General features: G+C 37.3%; 2 protein-coding genes across 2 annotated transcripts in view; both read left to right on the top strand.

Moving 5' to 3' along the window:
- Nucleotides 1–2,616: 2,616 nt before the first annotated feature.
- Nucleotides 2,617–22,983, top strand: part of LOC141790176 (uncharacterized) — a 45,896-nt gene continuing 25,529 nt past the window's right edge. The window contains exon 1 of the mRNA XM_074669858.1: nucleotides 2,617–2,974. The gene's annotated coding sequence lies outside the window, so the exon portion shown is untranslated. The remainder of the gene's footprint in view (nucleotides 2,975–22,983) is intronic.
- On the top strand, nucleotides 8,371–21,838 carry LOC141790358 (uncharacterized). Its single transcript, XM_074670181.1, has 4 exons — nucleotides 8,371–8,497; nucleotides 20,117–20,881; nucleotides 21,018–21,401; nucleotides 21,746–21,838. The coding sequence occupies exons 1-4, from the start codon at nucleotides 8,420–8,422 to the stop codon at nucleotides 21,836–21,838; spliced, it is 1,320 nt and encodes a 439-aa protein (XP_074526282.1). The 5' UTR covers nucleotides 8,371–8,419.

The following is a 22,983-nucleotide window of genomic DNA, read 5'->3' as shown; positions in this document are numbered from 1 at the left end:
GGGTTGTTTGGGGATAATTTCAGTTTCATGAAATCTAAGTCTTGAACGGTATTTATATATATATATATATATATATATATATATATATATATATATATATATATATATATATTTTTTATTTTATTATTGAGACGTCCGCTGTCACAGGCATTGAAGAATGCGGCCTGGCGAGAAAGTTTATATATATATATATATATATATATATATATATATATATATATATATATATATATATATATATATAGAGAGAGAGAGAGAGAGAGAGAGAGAGAGAGAGAGAGAATAGAATAGAATAGAATAGAATAGAAAATACTTTATTTATCCCCGAGGGGAAATTCAGGAGTCACCGCAGCATTTAAGAAAACAAAAGTAAGAAAGAGTATAGAAAGTGCAAAAAGGTTCATAAGAAATTAGATGATGACATCCCGTCCACCACTCGTCCATAACTCTCCAGCCCAGCCAGTCTCCACCTCCACAGGGTCCAGGACTGAGCTCCCCAGCAGTCTGTTCAGTCTCTGTCTCCTGGATCCTGTCTGCTCACAGCAGGCGAAACTCCTCCAATGTGGGACCAGCGTCCGATGTCAGCTCCGTCAGCCACGTCCGTGAACAGCACGATGCCGCTGGGTTAGCACGGCTAGCTCATCCATCTCCCGGGGCTAGATCCCACATTCCCAACAACAATGGATGGAAGGATAGGTCCAAGTCGTCACCTCCCAGCTCACATCCGAGAACCAGCACGTCGTCCTCACATCCTCCTCCTCAGCTCGAGTGAAATCATCAAGCCCTACACTAGTTAGCATTGACATGCTACAGGCTGCTAACAGCTAATTTCGCATGTAAACAATGCAGCCATGGTTATATGTAGGATCTCCAGACAAACACAGGAGAAAAGTAGTAAAAAATACCGCCGAAGCCACAAAAAGTTTGGTGTCCGTGACCGACAATGAACCATACAAAGTGATGATCCACTCCAAATACAAAGATTATGAAAAGGAGACGAAAAAATTACAAGAAACTGACAAAGACGAGAGAGCTGCTGCAACAGGCAGCTACTTGGGCAGCGCCGAGCAACGGAAGAGAGAATATATATATATATATATATATATATATATATATATATATATATATATATATATATATATATATATATATATATATATATACTTCATGGTTGTGGTATTTGGTTATTTAAAAAACCGGGAGAGATTACATGGTTATTTTCAAAGTTTGACAAAACAAATCTGAGACTATATAAAAACTATCATGCCCCAATAACGAGTCCCCTTTTTTTGATGTAATGCGGTGGCCTGAGGCTGAGCGTTACAACTGTACACACAAACCTGAAAACCTCACACACAAACTGTGAACCTGACACTCCCTTATCAAGATGACTCTTTGCCAACAAATCTCTCATCTGTTCACAAAATGGGACTCATGTTCTCATTTGTTACACACAGCCACATTCTCCAATGACACACACACACCACCCAATTGACACACACAGCTCAGCATTTGCTGCTCATTACCAAGCATTCACAGCACACTGAAGTGCAAAACTGAAAACCCAATTATAGAAATGCAACACGCAATGTAAATGGTAATGACTCATGAAAGTAACCCTTTTTTTTATTTTTGTTTTTTATAGAAAATGTCTGTGTAGGCCCACTTCTTCAAACATTAAATATCACACAAGTCTGCAGGAAATCAGATGGGATGGGAGATGGAGGTCGACCTGGGGAGGAAGCTATACTTCCCAGAGGCGGTACTGACCACCACTCTGAGACCTGACATAATTATGTGGTCTCTAGAGGGAAAGGAAAATCATCTTGGTGGAACTAACGGTCCCATGGGAGGAGGGCTGCGAGGAAGCAGCAGAGAGAAAGAAGACCAAGTACCAACAACTTGTCCAGGATTGCCGGGACAAAGGGTGGACAGTATGGCTGATGACAGTGGAAGTGGGGTGTCGTGGATTCCCAGCCCTTTCTGTGTGGAATCTGCTGTCGAAGGTCGGATTGAGAGGCCCCTTGAGGAAAACAACCGTTCGAAGGCTAGGAGAAGCGGCAGATAGAGCCTCCTGCTGGCTCTGGCATAAAAGAGAGGACAATAGCTGGAACCCTGGATGAGAGGGGCAGTGATTTGGCCAATCACTGCTGACCCACCGACTGGAGAGTGTTGTGGTTAAGGGTCGAAACACTCAAAGAAGGTTGGGCACCACCTGACGACCTCTCATCCAGGCCAAGGCTTCATCCATTAAAATGGATTATTATTGCATCTTTGATGTATTTACGAACTGTAGGCCCACATCTTCAAACATTAAACATCACACACAGAGGACACAAGGCAAATAGATTTCCTGTGGTACCTGTTCTCTACTCTGAAGGTCCTGATGAGTCCAGCCACGATGAAACGGCTGAGGTTTGGCTGGACTCTCAGGCCCGTCTCTCTAATGCTCAGACCATGATTCAGAACATGGTCAACAATCGTGGTTAGGATCTGATTCCAAATTATTGCCCTCCTCCTCCTCCATCTCCTCCTCTTTTTCTTCCTCTTCCTCCTCTCACTCTTATCACACGTGTGTGTGATAAGAGTGATCACACGTGTGTGTGAGTGTGCAAGAACTGACCATTGCATGTACAGCTTTGACAACAAGGTGATGTGTAATTGACATCAGAGTGTAAAGAAGGAAAGTCAGAGTCTGATGCAGATAAGGGAGTGTTTAGATGTGTCAAAATGGGCCGAGCGATTGGTACATGACGTGAGGGTTTTTCAAACTGTGCCAAATTATCCATTGTTGTGTGTGAAGAACTGTGAAAACCTGTAACACAGTAACTCAACCCAGGTTTTTCTCATCAAGAGCTGCGAAGGCGGCAGCTGACCAATCCCAACCATGAGGGCCACACAGACAGAGAAGCACAAGCAACAGAGAGCCAGAGCAGGGGTTCTCCAACTTTTTTGGGCCAGGGACCCCTCACAGGTGAGAAACATTTCAAGGACCCCCTCACAATTGTAACATAGATAAAGCACATGCTTACAATTTGCACTCCTAGATACCCTTGGAGCTATTTGTATTGGTGAAAATATCAATCTAAATACATCAGACCTGTTTCATAGTGATTAAAAAAACACTTAGATTTGAATCATGTCAGTACCACTTGTAAACTTTGAAATAGAGGATCATTTTATTCCTTGTAGACTCAACATGGCAGCATTTGTACTTTTCAAGTACACTGTAAAATAACTAAAAAACAGTAAAGGGACTGGCAGCAAAGTTTTCAGACAGATACTGTAAAATTACAGTCAAATCAATCTACAGTAACTTCATATGAAAATACTATTTTTTCCATGTACAACAGCAAATTTGTAATGTATAAAAACAAACTGTGCATAAAACTAAAGATAAATGTCTGCAGATTTACAGTATTAATATGTAATTTTTGATAAAAATAGCATTTTGACAGATTTTTCCTAAATTATTACGGTCAGACACCTTCAATATAGTGACAATGCAAAGAGTTCTGCAAAAAATACCGTTATTTTACAGGAAAATACTTTTTGTTGTGATGGTGTTTTGTAACCGTGAATGAGGAGAGCACACAGAGGATATAAGACTCTGCTGAACATCATTTTGAAATGAGGATGAAGGGCGCCCTCTAGAGACAGAAAGTCCTCACTGCAGCTTCACACAGCTCTTCAAGTGTGTTGGTTGTGTTCAGCCTGGAGCTCACACTGTTTCAGCATCAATGTGCAGCTCAGCTGTGTGTCAAAGCAGGATTCTCCATCCCTGAGTGTTTTCATGATTCCACACAGACGTTTGTGGAGACAAAGAAAAATCAAATCAGCTCAGGTTCAGAGATCAGCGGCTAACATTTGAGAGGATGAATCCAGAGAGACAAAGACGTCGTCAGAGAGGAAGAAGAAGAACCTGAGAGAAAAGGGCTGCTCTGATTTCCTGTTGAGGACATTTTAGAGTTTATCTCCAGTCACTGACTTTTTCTTTCTGACTCTGATCTGTTGGTCTCTCTACAGCAGCCAGGAACCAGACCCCCTCTACTACTGGACCAGCCAGGAACCAGACCCCCTCTACTACTGGACCAGCCAGGAACCAGATCCCCTCTACTACTGGACCAGCCAAGAACCAGATCCCCTGTAGCACTGAAGCTGAGAAACCAGACTCAGGGGGTCCAGGAAGGATGTCTCTCTCCTGGCAACAAAAACTGATAATAGCTGTGATGTTGTTGTTTGTTCTTAACTTTTAGTGATCCTCGTCCTGACCTTAAAGTACTTTGCATTAATGATGGAGACAGAGACCCTGAGATGTCTAAAGCTCAGCACAGAGCCTGGAGACTCCAGCTTTGTGTCCACAGTGAGTTTCTAAGTCAGTCTAAGAAGCTCTGTGTCAAAGTGATTTTCATTTCTCTTATTGCTCAGAAAAGAACAAAGAAAAACACTGCTGCTGGATAACAACAATCAGAGCTGAAGCTGGCTCTGAGAGAAACACAGCTGTTCATATGAAGATTCCTCTGCTCTGTGCTTCAACTCTGTTTGCTCTGTTTAGATGCTCATCATTGATAGGAAGTCTTGTTTGTATTTGTGTTATCTAAGGATTATTGTGATGAAGGCTTCAGCTCAGCTCTGACTGTTCTGTATTTATTGGTTTTATTGATGTTGTCATGAGAGAGATGTAAACTTGACTGTAAATGTTTGAATGTGAGGAAGAAGAGTGTTTGAATGGAGACACTCCAGCTGAGAGTCACATGAGCTGACAGAGGAGAGGAGGGATGAAGATCTTTGTTCTCTGCTCTGTCAAACAATAAATGTTGATGTTGAAGTGTAAACTCTCAGACTCATTTCTGGAGGATTTTTCTTCAACTCTTTGAACTCTTTCTCTTTTCATTCCTGATCTCTGATGGAGCTGTTCTGGATTGGAGAAAACTTTGTGGAGTCTGAAGGTCAAAGGTCATCCCGTTCTCTTCTGATGGAGGATTTCAGCTGCTGATGAAGGGACGGTCTGAGTGTGAAGAGCTCAGAGGCCGTTGTCACAACAACAATTTTAGGGTGAAACGCAAAAGTTCTGTTGCGTTTTGGCCTCGCGTCTACACGGTAACGGCCGACCTAAAACGCAAACTTTTGAAAACGGCCTCCAGGGAGGGATTTTTCTGAAACACTGACGACACCGTTGCGCGCATAAAACAGTCCAACAGCACTGTTGTTACAATCGTTGGGGACTACTGTTCTGTGCATGTACTGCTGAATCTGCTGACTGTCTTTGTACAAAATCACTGCGTTTTAGTGTTTTTAGATAAGACGTTGTCGTGTAGACGGGGCCTCAGAGAACAGCTGCTCTCTGCTTACCTGCTCACACACCTGTGTGGACTTGGAGCAGAGGAGCAGCTGATCAGCTGTTTGAGGTCAGAGGTTGAAAAGTGCTCATACTGACTGTAATCTGTTGGTTCTTCATCTGTTAACTTGTGTCAGCTTGAAGCAGAGCGTGGGAGAGAAAAACAGAGTTAGTGTTTGAATGTTGGAGTTGATTTCAGCCTCCAGTAGAAATGAAACATGAAATCAAGAAAAGACTTGATCTTGGTAAAGAGCTGTTTGTGCTCAGCACAGAGGTCACACTTTAAGGAGCTCCTGCCACACACCTCAGCTTCTCCTCCTCCTCCTCCTCCTCCTCCTCCTCAAACTGACTCCCCTTCTTTACAAGACATGGATGATGGGAATCTTCAAGCTTTGTTCTTCTGTCAAACAGAGCTGGAGCTGCCCAGGGTGGAAGCGTGTCCCTCAGACCAGGATCAGTCAGAACCAAGTCCAGCTGAGTTTAGAGCTTTAGGACTTGAATTCAAACAAACGGATCCAAACAAATCCAGAGACAGCAGGCCTCAGGGTGAGGCAGAGACAGAGAGGAGAAGAGACACATTCAAATGATGCACCAGGACTTCACAGACTCACAGTCCACCCTAGACCAGGTTTAGAGTCAGGACCTGATCCCTGACTTCAGTCCAAACTGGTTCAAAGAGCTCTCAGACCTTCAGAAGTGATCTGAGTCTGTTTTTAAGCTGGTATCACCTTTAAAGCCTGATTAGTGCTCCCTGAGAAGAAACCAGATTTACACCCACTGGATACACACAGGTCCACTAACACACCTGGACCCAAGGTGGGCTCTGAGAACCTGCTGAGCTGTCACAGTCTTCAGACCACCTCTGGACTCTGGACATGGATTGGAGGAGACCATCTTCTCTCTGAAAACTTACACACGAGGTCAAAGGTCAGGCCCACAGTCTGTGTGGACTCATGAAAACACTCAGTGATGAAGATTCCTGCTTTTGACACAGCTGAGCTGCACGTTGATGCACGTTGATGCTGGAACAGAGTGAAGCTGCAGTGAGGACTTTCTGTCACCAGAGGGCGCCAGTGATCATCAGCTCCTCTCCTGAAAGCTGAAGCATGAGACAATAAACTGAACAATGTGAAGAGACAAGTCCATGTTCAAATTCTGTTTCTTGTAATAAAAGCAAAGAATCAAAGTGTCTGTTCACCAAATGTTCCTCTCTTTAGAGACAAGTTGGAGCTACAGGACACAGACAACCTCTGTTCCTCTCCCCCTCTCCTCCCCCATTCATTGACTCCATCAGGAAGAACCAGACAAATCCAAACCTCTTCAAGTTTTGGAGTGGACTTGATGTTGATGGCTTTTTGTTCAGTCTTTGTTATATCAGGGAAATATGGAGCAGGAGCACATTTATAGACGCAGACAGCTCAGTGATGACACATTAGATATGACACCACTGATCTTTAAAAGTGTTCAACCTGTTCTATCACATTCTGACCAGTGACAGTAAATTAATTCAGCACTGAATTTACAGCAAAGGATCATTGATCAGTTTAAACTGATGTAGTTTACTAAAGAAGAAATATTACTGTCCATACAGATTTTACAGAATATGTGAGATACAACCCCCTCCCCAAAAGACTCACCTTTAACGGGTTCATTAATTGCGGTGCACAGCGACATCTCACACCCGAAGGTGCTGCTCTGAAAGCATGACATCATGCAGTTCCTTTTCCAAGGCATGCTGCCGTGATTATACACTGCCCCCTGCTGCTCACAGAGGCATGGTGCACAAGGTGTAAAGGTCACCTGCTGATTTAATTTCCCTGACATGTAATGTTCCTGTGTAGAATAGAAGCTGCAATATGTGAATAATATAAAGTCTTAAAAAAGGAATCTAAAGCAGGTGTAAGTGGAACCACTTGATGGTTTTAAAGTCATATCTAAAGACGTGTGCCTTTGAATTTCTTATCACTAGTTATACATTCAGGAACACCTAAAGTCTGAATAAGTGGATTGTACAGGCATTTTATCTTTTTCAATGACTTTTTATCTTCTGCTTTTTTCTGTTCAGTTATTGATAGAGGAGCTGGTTTTGGCCATAATAACAATAAGCTGAGCCCTGATGTTAAGGTGTTTTTTTTTTTTTTTTTTTTTTTTTTTTTTGGATTAAATTAAATGGAAAACGGGATTAAAGACCTGGATTTGTAATAAAAACAAAAACAAAAAACAGCCCAATATGATTGTCTTCTCATTGATTTCTATTTGTTTATGTTCATCAGTTTTGGCTTAAGTAACATTTTTATTGTCTGTTTTCCTGTTTGCCTTAAGCTGTGTTCCCACCAAGCATTTCGGTTCAGTCCAGCACGGTTTGGCATGGTTTGGCTGTGTGTACCAAATGAGAACATGAGTTCCATTTTGTGAACAGTTAAGAGATTTCATTGGCAAAGAGTCATCTTGACAAGGGAGTGTCAGGTTCAGCATTTTGTGTGTGAGGTTTTCAGGTTTGTGTGTACAGTTGTAACGCTCAGCCTCAGGCCACCGCATTACATCAAAAAAAGGGGACTCGTTATTGGGGCATGATAGTATTTATATACTCTCAGATTTGTTTTGTCAAACTTTGAGAGTAACCGAGAAACCTCTCCCGGTTTTTTAAATAACTAAATACCACAACCATAAATAATTATATATATATATATATATATATATATATATATATATATATATATATATATATATATATATAAATATATATATATATATATATATAAATATATATATATATATATATATATATATATATATATATATATATATATATATATATATATATATATATATATATATATATATATATATATGTCTAGCCAGGACGCGTTCTTTAATACGGAGCCCCTAAGGGGACATGGAGGGGGGGGGGCTTTCTTTTCGAGATCCCGCAATACTTTTGCGAGATCCCGCAATTGCGAGAACTCGCAAACGCTATCTCAATTGTGATTGGTCAGTTTATCTACTTTCGGGTCAATTCACTTAAGCTGGAACAGGAGTGGAATGGGTGGTTCATTTAGGCACTTTTTTTGAAAGAAAGTCATGGAGGAGGATTTGAAGCAATATTTGCGATCGAGGGGCGTCCCAAACGAGGACATCATGCGCATGGAAAGAGACAAGGTGAGCAGAAAATGAGTTCAAATGTTTTGCGTTCACTCGGCATCTCAGAGTTTGGAATGTTGATCAACTAATATCTAGCTGCTGTCAATTTTATGCATGTTATGGCGAACCTTGTGTCTTCTATCTCTGCCAGGAGTGGTTGCTGTGGTTACGCGGTATACCGCACATAATAAAGAGAACAATAATAATTTGCAGGCAATTCGACTCATCAACAAATAATATATTTTGCTTAAACATTAAACGGGCTTCTAAAGTTCTGGTTCCGAAGAAGCCTCTCTGCGGATTTCAAACATGATATCCGTTTTCAGTTCTCGTTATCAATCAGCTGAGACACGACAGTAGGTCTATAACAAGCAGGTCACTCAAATCAGGTGTTGGAATACAAGATGCCTAATAACAGCTAAAGAAGGTGGCTCTCCAGGACCAGAACCTAAGAACTCTGCATTAAAGTTAACACATTCCTCCAGTAAGTATTAAATGCGTTAATATTAGCAGGGCTGTTTACATTTACAGAACAAATTACACCCAGTCAACTCAAACTAACCAACCGCGGTGAAGTTAGTTTTAGGTTGGATATTCAACAGACATTCACTGCCGACCAAACTGTGCCTTCCTACTCTTAATATCCAGGAATAGCAGCAGAAATGCGGTTCAGTTTACTCAGCACCTCGCTGTTATCATCCGGCTTTGAAATTAAGGGGCCGTCAATAAATTACCAATTAAAATCCACAATAAGGCAGATTTTCTTCAATAGCCTCCATGTCAAGTGACCAATTTCCCTGAAATCAGTCTTGAAAATTGAGGTGTATTGAAGCAACAAGACACATCCCTTTTTATTTGTAATTGGTCCTGCAAAAACTTTCTGTTGAATTTTTAGCAAAAATTAGACTCTTTTCTTCCATAGCTTCCATGTCATGTGACCAATTATCCTGATACCAATCTCAATAAAATTGAGATGTATTAAAGAAACAAGACACACCCCTTTTTCTTTCTAATAATTCCTGCAAAAATTTTCTGTTAAATTTGAAACCAAAAATTGGACTCTTTTGTTCAATAGCCTCCATGTCAAGTAACTTATCTTCCTAAAATCAGTCTTGAAAATTGAGGTGTATTGAAGCAACAAGACACATCCTTTTTTATTTGTAATTTGGTCCTGTAAAATTTTTCTGTTGAAATTTTTGGCACAAATTGGACTCTTTTCTTCATTAGCTTCCATGTCAAGTGACAAATTATCCTGAAACCAATCTTAAATAATTAAGATATATTGAAGAAACAAGACACACCCCTTGTTATTTGAAATTGCTCCTGCAAAAAAAAAAAAGTTGAATTTTAAGCCAAAATTGGACTCTTTTTTTCAATAGCTTCCATGTCAAGTGACCAATTGTCCTGAGAGCAACTCTAAAAAATGAGATGTATTAAAGCAACAGGACACCACCCTTTTTATTTCTAATAAGTCCTGTAAAAAATTTCGGTTTGATTATTTTGAAAAAAATGGACTCTCTTCTTGAATAGCTTCCATGCCAAGTGACCAATTATCCTGAAACCAATCTCGAAAAATTGAGATGTATTTAAGCAACAAGACACATCCCTTTTTATTTCTAATTTGGTCCTGTGAAAAAAATTCTGTTGAATTATTTTGCAACAATTGGACACTTTTCTTCATTAGCTTCCATGTCAAGTGACCAGTTTTCCTGAAATCAGTCTTCAAAAAATTGAGGTGTAATGCAGCAACATGACACACCCCTTTTTTTTTTGTAATTTTGGTCCTGCAAAAAAATTCTGTTGAATTTTTTTTTAAGCAAAAAATAGACTCTTTTCTTCAATAGCTTCCATGTCAAGGGACCAATTGTCCTGAAATCAGTCTTGAAAAATTGAGTTGTATTGCAGCAACAAGACACATCCCTTTTTTTTTCTAATTTGGTCCTGTGAAAAAAAAATTGTTGAATTATTTAGCAAAAATTGGACATTTTTCTTCATTAGCCTCCATGTCAAGGGACCAATTTCCCTGAAATCAGTCTTGAACAATCTGAGAAAAATAAAGCAACAAGACAGACCCCTTTTAATATGTAATTGGTCCTGCAAAAAAGTTCTGTAGAATTTTTAAGCCTAAATTGGACTCTTTTCATCAATAGCTTCCATGTAAAGTGACCAATTATCCTGATATCAGTCTTGAAAAATTGAGATGTATTGCAGGAACATGACACATCCCTTTTTTTTTCTAATTTGGTCCTGTGAAAAAAATTCTGTGGAATTTTTTAGCAAAAATTGGACATTTTTCTTCATTAGCTTCCATGTCAAGTGACCAATTATCCTGAAATCAGTCTTGAAAAAATGAGGTGTAATGCAGCAACAAGACACATCCCTATTTATTTATATTTTGGTTCTGCACAACATTTCTGGTGAATTTTTTAGCACTATTGGACTCGTATCTTCAATAGCTTCCATGTCAAGGGACCAATTATCCTGAAAGCTTCTCGAAAAATTGAGATGTATTAAAGCAACAAGACACATGCCTTTTTATTTGTAATAGGTCCTGCAAAAATAAAATAATAAATAATTTTGAATATTATGCAACGATTGGACTTTTTTCCTAAATAGCTTCCATGTCAAGTGACCAATTATCCCGGAATCAGTCTCTAAAAATTGAGGTGTATTGAAGCAACAAGACAAACCCCTTTTTATTTGTATTTTTGTTCTGCACAACATTACTGGTGAATTTTTTAGCAAAAATTGGCCTCTCTTCTTCAATAGCTTCCATGTTAAGGGACCAATTATCTTGAAACCAATCTTGAAATATTGAGGGGAACAACAGCATCAAGACACACCCCTTTTTATTTAAAATTTGGTCCTGTAAAAAAAATTCTGTTGAATTTTTTAGCTAAAATCAACTCTTTTCTTCAATAGCTTCCATGTCAAGTGACCAATTATCCTGAAATCAGTACCGCGGTGAAGTTAGTTTTAGGTTGGATATTCATTGGATATTCGACAAACATTCACTGCCGACCAAACTGTGCCTTCCCACTTTTTATATCCAGGAATAGCAGCAGAAATGCGGTTAAGTTTACTCAGCACCTCGCTGTTATCATCCGGCTTTGAAATTAAGGGGCCTTCAATAAATTACTAATTAGAATCCACAATAAGGCAGATTTGCTTCAATAGCTTCCATGTCAAGTGACATATTATCCTGAAATCAGTCTTGAAAAATTGGAGCAACCAGACACACCCCTTTTTATTTGTAATTGGTCCTGCATTAAATTTCTGTTGAATTTTTTAGCAAAAATTGGATTCTTTTCTTCAATAGCTTCCATGTCAAGTGACAAATTATCCTGAAACCAATCTCGAAGAATTCAGATATATTGTAGCAACAAGACACACCCCTTTTCATTTATAATTTGGCCCTGTAAAAAAATTCTGTTGAATTTTTTAGCTAAAATTGGACTCTTTTATTCATTTCCATGTCAAGTGACCAATTATCCTGAAATCAATCTTGAAAGATTGAGGTGTAATGCAGCAACAAGACACACCCCTTTTTATTTGTATTTCGGTTCTGCACAACATTTCTGGTGAATTTTTTAGCAAAAAAATGGACTCTTTTCTTTAAAAGCTTCCATGTCAAGTGACCAATTGTCCTGAAATCAGTCTTGAAGAATTGAGGTGTATTAAAGCAACAAGACACATCCCTTTTAATTTCTAATTTGGTCCTGTAAAAAAAATTCAGTTGAATTTTTTAGCTAAAATTGGACTCTTTTCTTCAAAAGCCTCCATGTTGAAGGGACCAATTATCCTGAAATCAGTCTTGAAAAATCAGAGGAATTGAAGCAACAAGCCACACCCCTTTTAATTTGTAATTGGTCCTGTAAAAAATTTCTGTAGAATTTTTAAGCCTTAATTGGACCCTTTTCTTCAAAAGCTTTTATGTCAAGTGACCAATTTTTCTAAAATCAGTCTTGAAATTTAGACGAATGAATTAACAAGACACAGCCCTTTTTATTTGTATTTTGGTTCTGCACAACATTTCTTTTGAATTTTTTTAGCAAAAATTCGACTCTTTTCTTCAATAGCTTCCATGTCAAGTGACCAACTATCCTGAATCTCGAAAAATTGAGATGTATCAAAGCAACAAGACACACCCCTTTTTCTTTCTAATAATTCCTGTAAAATTATTTTCTGTTAAATTTGAAACCAAAAATTGGACTCTTTTGTTCAATAGCCTCCATGTCAAGTAACTTATCTTCCTAAAATCAGTCTTGAAAATTGAGGTGTATTGAAGCAACAAGACACATCCTTTTTTATTTGTAATTTGGTCCTGTAAAATTTTTCTGTTGAATTTTTAAGCTAATTGGACTCTTTTCTTCAATAGCTTCCATGCCAAGTGACAAATTATCCTGAAACCAATCTTGAATAATTAAGATATATTGAAGCAACAAGACACACCTCTTGTTATTTGAAATTGCTCCTGCAAAAAAAAAAAAAAGTTGAATTTTAAGCCAAAATTGGACACTTTTTTTTCAATAGCTTCCATGTCAATTGACCAATTGTCCTGAAAGCATCTCTAAAAAATGAGATGTATTAAAGCAACAGGACACCACCCTTTTATTTCTTATAAGTCCTGTGAAAATTTTCAGTTTGATTATTTTGAAAAAAATGGACTCTCTTCTTGAATAGCTTCCATGTCAAGTGACCAATTATCCTGAAACCAATCTTGAAAAATTGAGATGTATTTAAGCAACAAGACACACCTCTTGTTATTTGAAATTGCTCCTGCAAAAAAAAAAAAGTTGAATTTTAAGCCAAAATTGGACTCTTTTTTTCAATAGCTTCCATGTCAATTGACCAATTGTCCTGAAAGCATCTCTAAAAAATGAGATGTATTAAAGCAACAGGACACCACCCTTTTTACTTCTAATAAGTCCTGTAAAAATTTCAGTTTGATTATTTTGAAAAAAATGGACTCTCTTCTTGAATAGCTTCCATGTCAAGTGACCAATTATCCTGAAACCAATCTCGAAAAATTGAGATGTATTTAAGCAACAAGACACATCCCTTTTAATTTCTAATTTGGTCCTGTGAAAAAAATTCTGTTGAATTATTTTGCAACAATTGGACTCTTTTCTTCATTAGCTTCCATGTCAAGTGACCAGTTTTCCTGAAATCAGTCTTCAAAAAATTGAGGTGTAATGCAGCAACATGACACACCCCATTTTTTTGTATTTTGGTCCTGCAAAAAATTTCTGTTGAATTTTTTTTTTAGCAAAAAATAGACTCTTTTCTTCAATAGCTTCCATGTCAAGGGACCAATTATCCTAGGCCAATATTGAAATATTGAGGGAAATATCAGCAACAAGACACACCCATTTTTATTTGTAATTGGTCCTGCAAAAAATTTCTGTTGAATTTTTTAGCAAAAATTGGACTCTTTTCTTCAATAGCTTCCATGTCAAGTGACCAATTATCCTGAAAGCTTCTTGAAAAATTGAGATGTATTAAAGCAACAAGACACATCCCTTTTTATTTGTAATAGGTCCTGCAATAATAAAAAAATGAATAATTTTGAATATTATGCAACAATTGGACTTTTTTCTTAAATAGCTTCCATGTCAAGTGACCAATTATCCTGAAATCAGTCTCTAAAAATTGAGGTTTATTGAAGCAACAAGACAAACCCCTTTTTATTTGTATTTTTGTTCTGCACAACATTTCTGGTGAATTTTTTAAGCAAAAATTGGCCTCTCTTCTTCAATAGCTTCCATGTTAAGGGACCAATTGTTTGAAACCAATCTTGAAATATTGAGGGGAACAACAGCATCAAGACACACCCCTTTTTATTTAAAATTTGGTCTTGTAAAAAAATTCTGTTGACTTTTTTTTAGCAAAAATTGGACTCTTTTCTTCAATAGCTTCCATGTCAAGTGCCCAATTATCCTGAAATCAGTCTTAAAAACTTGAGGTGTAATGAATTAACAAGACGCACCCCTTTATTTTGTATTTTGGTTCTTCCAAAAAATTTCTGTTGAATTTTTGAGCAAAAATTGTACTCTTTTCTTCAATAGCTTCCATCTCAAGTGCCTAATTATCCTGAAACCAATCTTGAAAAATTTACGGATATTAAAACAACAGACACACCAGTTTTTATTTATATTTTGATCCTGTAAAAAAAAATTCTGTTGAATTTTTAAGCTTAAATTGGACTCTTTTCTTCAATAGCTTCCATCTCAAGTGCCCAATTATCCTGGAACCAATCTTGAAAAATTAAAGCGTCAAGACAAACCCCTTTTTATCTCTGATTAGTCCTGTAAAAATTTTCTGTTGAATTGTTTTGCAAAAACTGGACTCTTTTCTTCAATAGCTTCCATGTCAAGTGCCCAATTTTCCTGAAATCAGTCTAAATAAATTGATGTGTAATGAAGCAACAAGACACACCCCTATTTGTCTGTGTTTTGGTCCTGCAAAACATTCTGTTGAATTTTTTTGCTAAAATTGGACTCTTTTCTTCAATAGCTTCCATGTCGAAGGGACCAATTATCCTGAAACCAATCTCGAAGATTGAGATGTATTGAAGCAACAAGACACACCCGTTTTTATTTAAATTTATTTTTATTTTAATTTAAGGCCACAATTGGACTCTTTTCTTCAATAGCTTAGTTTGATAGTTGCTTTAATACATCTCATTTTTTGAGATTGGTTTCAGGATAATTGGTCACTTCACATAAAAAGCTATTGAAAAAAAGTGTCCAATTTTAACCGCGGTGAAGTTAGTTTTAGGTTGGATATTCAACAGACATTCACTCCCGACCAAAGGGTGCCGTCCTACTCTTAATATCCAGGAATAGCAGCAGAAATGCGGTTAAGTTTACTCAGCACCTCGCTGTTATCATACGGCTTTGAAATTAAGGGGCCGTCAATAAATTACCAATTAAAATCCACAATAAGGCAGATTTTCTTCAATAGCCTCCATGTCAAGTGACCAATTTCCCTGAAATCAGTCTTAAAAATTGAGGTGTAATGCAGCAACATGACACACCCCTTTTTTTTGTATTTTGGTCCTGCAAAAAATTTCTGTTGAATTTTTTTTTAAGCAAAAAATAGACTCTTTTCTTCAATAGCTTCCATGTCAAGGGACCAATTGTCCTGAAATCAGTCTTGAAAAATTGAGTTGTATTGCAGCAACAAGACACATCCTTTTTTTTTTCTAATTTGGTCCTGTGAAAAAAAAATGGTTGAATTATTTAGCAAAAATTGGACATTTTTCTTCATTAGCCTCCATGTCAAGGGACCAATTTCCCTGAAATCAGTCTTGAACAATCTGAGAAAAATAAAGCAACAAGACACATCCCTTTTAATTTGTAATTGGTCCTGCAAAAAAGTTCTGTAGAATTTTTAAGCCTAAATTGGACTCTTTTCTTCAATAGCTTCCATGTCAAGTGACCAATTATCCTGATTTCAGTGTTGAAAAATTGAGATGTATTGCAGGAACATGACACATCCCTTTTTTTTTCTTATTTGGTCCTGTGAAAAAAATTCTGTGGAATTTTTTAGCAAAAATTGGACATTTTTCTTCATTAGCTTCCATGTCAAGTGACCAATTATCCTGAAATCAGTCTTGAAAAATTGAGGTGTAATGCAGCAACAAGACACATCCCTATTTATTTATATTTTGGTTCTGCACAACATTTCTGTTGAATTTTTTTAGCACTATTGGACTCTTTTCTTCAATAGCTTCCATGTCAAGGGACCAATTATCCTGAAAGCTTCTCGAAAAATTGAGATGTATTAAAGCAACAAGACACATCCCTTTTTATTTGTAATAGGTCCTGCAAAAATAAAATAACAAATAATTTTGAATATTATGCAACAATTGGACTTTTTTCTTAAATAGCTTCCATGTCAAGTGACCAATTATCCTGAAATCAGTCTCTAAAAATTGAGGTGTATTGAAGCAACAAGACACATCCTTTTTATTTGTATTTTTGTTCTGCACAACATTTCTGTTGAATTTTTTAGCACTATTGGACTCGTATCTTCAATAGCTTCCATGTCAAGGGACCAATTATCTTGAAACCAATCTTGAAATATTGAGGGGAACAACAGCATCAAGACACACCCCTTTTTATTTAAAATTTGGTCCTGTAAAAAAATTATGTTGAATTTTTTAGCTAAATCAACTCTTTTCTTCAATAGCTTTTATGTCAAGTGACCAATTATCCTGAAATCAGTCTCTAAAAATTGAGGTGTATTGAAGCATCAAGACAAACCCCTTTTCATTTGTATTTTTGTTTTGCACAACATTTCTGGTGAATTTTTTAAGCAAAAATTTGCCTCTCTTCTTCAATAGCTTCCATGTTAAGGGACCAATTGTTTGAAACCAATCTTGAAATATTGAGGGGAACAACAGCATCAAGACACACCCCTTTTTATTTAAAATTTGGTCTTGTAAAAAAATTCTGTTGTCTTTTTTAGCAAAAATTGGACTCTTTTCTTCAATAGCTTCCATGTCAAGTGACCAATTATCCTGAAATCAGTCTCTAAAAATTGAGGTGTAATGGAGCAACAAGACAAACCCCTTTTTATTTGTATTTTGGTTCTGCACAACATTTCTGGTGAATTTTTTTAGCAAAAATTGGACTCTTATCTTCTATAGCTTCCATGTTGAGTGACCAATTATCCTGAAACCAATCCTTAAATATTAAGGGGAATTAAAGCATCAAGACACACCCCTTTTTATTTATAATTTGGTCCTGTAAAATTATTTATAATTTAGTCCTGTAAAATTTTTCTGTTGAAATTTTTAGCTAAAATTGGACACTTTTTTTTCAATAGCTTTTTATGTGAAGTGACCAATTATCCTGAAACCAATCTCGAAAAATGAGATGTATTAAAGCAACTATCAAACTAAGCTATTGAAGAAAAGAGTCCAATTGTGGCCTTAAATTAAAATAAAAATAAATTTAATTAAAAACGGGTGTGTCTTGTTGCTTCAATACATCTCAATCTTCGAGATTGGTTTCAGGATAATTGGTCCCTTCGACATGGAAGCTATTGAAGAAAAGAGTCCAATTTTAGCAAAAAAATTCAACAGAATGATTTGCAGGACCAAAACACAGACAAATAGGGTTGTGTCTTGTTGCTTCATTACACATCAATTTATTTAGACTGATTTCAGGAAAATTGGGCACTTGACATGGAAGCTATTGAAGAAAAGAGTCCAGTTTTTGCAAAACAATTCAACAGAAAATTTTTACAGGACTTATTAGATATAAAAAAGGGGTTTGTCTTGACGCTTTAATATCCTTTAATTTTTCAAGATTGGTTCCAGGATAATTGGGCACTTGAGATGGAAGCTATTGAAGAAAAGAGTCCAATATTAGCTTAAAAATTCAACAGAAATTTTTTTTACAGGATCAAAATATAAATAAAAACGGGTGTGTCTGTTGCTTTAATATCCGTAAATTTTTCAAGATTGGTTTCAGGATAATTAGGCACTTGAGATGGAAGCTATTGAAGAAAAGAGTACAATTTTTGCTCAAAAATTCAACAGAAATTTTTTGAAAGAACCAAAATACAAAAAAAAGGGGTGCGTCTTGTTAATTCATTACACCTCAAGTTTTTAAGACTGATTTCAGGATAATTGGGCACTTGACATTGAAGCTATTGAATAAAAGAGTCCAATTTTTGCTAAAAATTCAACATAATATTTTTACAGGACCAAATTATACATAAAAGGGGTGTGTCTTGTTGCTTTAATTTCCTTTAATTTTTCAAGATTAGTTTCATGGATAATTGGTCACTAGACATGAAAGCTATTGAAGATAGGAGTCCAATTTTCTGCAAAATAATTAAACAGATAATTTTTACAGGACTTATTAGCAATAAAAAGGGGTGTGTCTTGTTGCTTTGATACATCTCAATTTTTCGAGATTCAGGATAGTTGGTCACTTGACATGGAAGCTATTGAAGAAAAGAGTCGAATTTTTGCTTAAAAAATTCAAAAGAAATGTTGTGCAGAACCAAAATACAAATAAAAAGGGCTGTGTCTTGTTAATTCATTACACCTAAATTTCAAGACTGATTTTAGGAAAATTGGTCACTTGACATAAAAGCTTTTGAAGAAAAGAGTCCAATTAAGGCTTAAACATTCTACAGAAATTTTTTACAGGACCAATAACAAATTAAAAGGGGTGTGTCTTGTTGCTTCAATTCCTCTGATTTTTCAAGACTGATTACAGGATAATTTGTCCCTTCGACATGGAGGCTTTTGAAGAAAAGAGTCCAATTTTAGCTAAAAAATTCAACAGAATTTTTGTTACAGGACCAAATTAGAAATTAAAAGGGGTGTGTCTTGTTGCTTTAATACACCTCAATTCTTCAAGACTGATTTCAGGATAATTGGTCACTTGACATGGAAGCTTTTAAAGAAAAGAGTCCATTTTTTTGCTAAAAAATTCCCCAGAAATGTTGTGCAGAACCAAAATACAAATAAAAAGGGGTGTGTCTTGTTGCTGCATTACACCTCAATCTTTCAAGATTGATTTCAGGATAATTGGTCACTTGACATGGAAATGAATAAAAGAGTCCAATTCTAGCTAAAAAATTCAACAGAAATTTTTTACAGGGCCAAATTATAAATGAAAAGGGGTGTGTCTTGTTGCTACAATATATCTTAATTCTTCGAGATTGGTTTCAGGATAATTTGTCACTTGACATGGAAGCTATTGAAGAAAAGAATCCAATTTTTGCTAAAAAATTCAACAGAAATTTAATGCAGGACCAATTACAAATAAAAAGGGGTGTGTCTGGTTGCTCCAATTTTTCAAGACTGATTTCAGGATGATATGTCACTTGACATGGAAGCTATTGAAGCAAATCTGCCTTATTGTGGATTCTAATTGGTAATTTATTGACGGCCCCTTAATTTCAAAGCCGGATGATAACAGCGAGGTGCTGAGTAAACTGAACCGCATTTCTGCTGCTATTCCTGGATATAAAAAGTGGGAAGGCACAGTTTGGTCGGCAGTGAATGTTTGTCGAATATCCAACGAATATCCAACCTAAAACTAACTTCACCGGGGTAACTAACCAAATCATCTTTTAGCACAGTAGATCTGGACATGGGTGTGGGACCCATAATAATGTGAAACACATATATGGACACAGACACCCCCCTCTGCCATGTTAAGTTTTGTCATTTTGTATTGCATATATCAGAGATGTTGAAAGATAATTATTCATGCACTTATGTACATGTAATATTTTTAGTAGTCTATATGTGGTTTAAAATGGGCAAAGCTCACACAGGGATTTTGGGGCAGCTTAGGGGTCTTTAGGATACACAAGTGCACGCAAGTCAATCACACCAGGATGAAGTGCAGCCCTGTTGAACTTCTGTGCTTGTGTTTCTGTGTTTGCAGACAGCTGCGGTTAAGTTTTCTAAACACCCATGCACGCCTGGAAACCATTTATTATGTCCAAGTGTGCAACATGTGTAAACTAAACCTGTTTTCCAACTCTGCTTCTTTGTGTGCAACAGCTGTATTTTTTATGACAGCATCACCCGAGAAGTCAAGACCAGATATGACCAATGTGTTTTCGTTTGTGCGTCTGTATGTTTGTTTGTGTTCGCAGGTTGACAAGGCAGTACTATCCATAATGACTGATGAACAAATTGCAAAATATATCATATCATATGGTGATCAAGTAGCCATTCCATTTTTCTGTCAACAAACAAAAACCACCACTGATAAAGAGACTCTTCTACAGAATTTAAGGGATAAAATAGGGGCACGGAAAATGAAGTCAAAGACAAGAGGAGCACCATGTGGTCCATCTGGTCCATCCGGTCATAAGGAAAATGAATTCATGGCAAGATACGGAAATCATGGAGGAGTAAAGACTTCCAGGAGAATCGAAATTGGGTGGCTTCACTTTAGCTGTAATGAATATCATCAAGTAAGGACAAAAAATGGAGGCGGAACAAGACATGCAACAGTGGAGAAAACAACTGTTGCTCAGATTTTGGATATCGGCAAAGAGCTCTTTTTCCAAGGTGGACACTCAACAAAAGGGCCAGTGGAGGACTTCAACTTTAGTGTCTGTGATTTTAAAAGAAACCAGAATCTTTTACATGAGACAGTTGGCGACATTTATGAAAAAACCAAATTGAAGCTGCTTAGATTTTATATTTGCACAAAAGAAGCATCTTCAACAGATCAGCCCTCATCTGAAGTGGATGGCCACAGTGATGACTCCCTGTCTGAGGAGTTACTTGTCAGCATCGATGAGGGAGGAGATTTACAGATAACTGAACATGGACCTTACAGTGATGCAGATGTTTCAATCACAGCTCTACAGGATCATGGACGTTCATCTGACAGTGATATAAGTGAACAGGTTTGTGGTTGCAGGAATTGTATTTTGAATAAATTAAGCCACTATGATAGGGACAGAGAGTTTGGTAACTTTATGAAAAGAGAGTGCACATGTATGACATGTTTGTAATCTGAAAACATTTGTTTGTGTGTGGCAGAGTCAGCATTTCCAGAGATCGCCTGTATCGAAAAGACAGAGAGCACGATCTGAGACTGTGATGGCACAAGGCCAACAAGAATTGCATCCCAGTCATTCCACTCCGATGAACATGAAGAAAACCCACATTGACCTGGGCCCAGAGTCAGACACCAATGATGATGACAGTGAAAGAGTTTGGAATAGGCTCCAGCCTTCTAGTGATGTCCCTGATTCCAGCTTTGAAATCATTGTTCTGAACAGTCCAGGAGCTGTAGACCAAGATGCTCTGGAAGTAGATGAAGCAGATACAGTTGAATGGGATCCAGAAGATGACTTTGCTGAAACAGATCATGATTACCCAGTTGTGATAACACTTAATAAACACAATAAGGATGGCATACAGGTACTCTCAAAAGTTGAGGTCCTTTTTGTGTAAGGGTTTAGAAATACTAATATATTTATTAAAATTAGTAAAATAAAAACACAATTTAAAAAAAACTATTATTGGAAATTGGTGAAGCAGTATGCCCATGAATGCAGAGTTAAGACAGACAGCGTCCCTCACTTGCATGGGTGATTCATATCTAAAGGGCAAGAAGCCTACTTATGTGAATAAAAAGCCTGTGTATAGTTGTTGTTTTTGATAAGCACTATGGGAATTCAATACTATTTGACAAGATGTTTTTGCCTCTGCTTTAATTATTGACATTGATCAGTTGTAATTTTTTGTGTGCTCCGTTTATATAGGAAAACAGCAGACTCTTGCTGCAAGATTCACCATTAAATTCAAGCAGCCAGCCTTCTCCATTAACCCTCCTGTTATCTTTGGGGTCAATTTGACCCCATTCAGTGTTTATCCTTCAAAAAAATAACAGTTAACTTTTTTATTTTGGCTTCATATTTCATGACTTTTCCTAATTTAATGGGAACTATTGATTTAGCATAAAATTATTATGATGATATTTTTTCATTTTGCTGTACACATATTGCACGCATCGGTGATCCTCTGGGGTCAATTTGACCCCAAGCTGTTTTGGCTGTGTAAAACTTGTCTGTCTCTGTGTGACACATGTGTGACCTTAGATTCCCACACCTGCAGGTGCAGAGTTGATTCTTTTGAGTTGATACATGTCAAGGGGGGGGGGGGGGGGGGGGGGGTAATGGGAGGAATGAATGTATGTGTGTGTGACCTACTACTCACAGAACTGATATTTCCCGCGCTGTGGAAGGTGGGATATTCCCGCAAGGACATTGGTAGTTCATGTAAAATAAGGGAGGAGCAAACATAAAAGCTTGCCTTGCAGCTCTCTGTCCAAATCATTAGGGCCCGAGCCCGACAACCACAGGTTGGGCGAGAGCCCTATTGAAACCCTTGTGATTATTATTATACGCCTTTTTTCTTCTTTATTATTTGTTTCTGCCAAAACATCCCCAAATTGCGTGCCCTTCGCTTGGAAAAACGTGAGCACGCCTAGCCCCAAAATTCGCATGCCCGAAAAAATGTATCAATTTGCAACTTGCACAAAAATGAACGCGCCCCCAGGGGATTAAAACTGCGACCCCTTGGGTGACTTTGAGCCACAGCCCTAAAATTTGGTGTGTATAATAAGCATGCCCAGCCCTACAAAAATAGTCCCTTAAGATTTTTGTGCTTTACGAACACGGACTTCGCAATTTGGGCCTAAACATTGTAATTTAGCGATTTTGGCAAACATATTTGAACAAACTGGGTTTTTCGCTTATCAACTCAAAACTTGGCTTGACTATACTACTCCCATTGGAGATTAATAATCATAATTGAATTTTTATATTTTTTGCGGTGTGGATATGACATGGGCTCAAACTCTGCTACTGCCAGTCCCAAGCCTGGATAACAAAAGAGGAGGGGTGAGTGAGACGTTATAGTGACCACAAATATGTTACAAAAAATAGATAAAATAAGTAAATAAAAATGTTTATGAGAGTAAAGGGGGGGTTACCAACAT

The sequence above is a fragment of the Halichoeres trimaculatus genome, unplaced genomic scaffold (genome assembly GCF_033239565.1).
Source record: "Halichoeres trimaculatus isolate MK-OKI-2021-1 unplaced genomic scaffold, fHalTri1.1 fHalTri1_scaffold_5, whole genome shotgun sequence".
Taxonomy (NCBI): Eukaryota; Metazoa; Chordata; class Actinopteri; order Labriformes; family Labridae; genus Halichoeres; species Halichoeres trimaculatus.
This window is presented reverse-complemented; position numbering and strand designations above follow the sequence as displayed.

Coding starts and splice junctions, on each gene's coding strand:
- LOC141790358 (XM_074670181.1), top strand. CDS start 8,420: ATGGAGGAGGATTTGAAGCAATATTTGCGATCGAGGGGCGTCCCAAAC. Junction 8,498..20,116: donor TGCGCATGGAAAGAGACAAG/GTGAGCAGAAAA, acceptor TTGTGTTCGCAG/GTTGACAAGGCAGTACTATC. Junction 21,402..21,745: donor ACAATAAGGATGGCATACAG/GTACTCTCAAAA, acceptor CCGTTTATATAG/GAAAACAGCAGACTCTTGCT.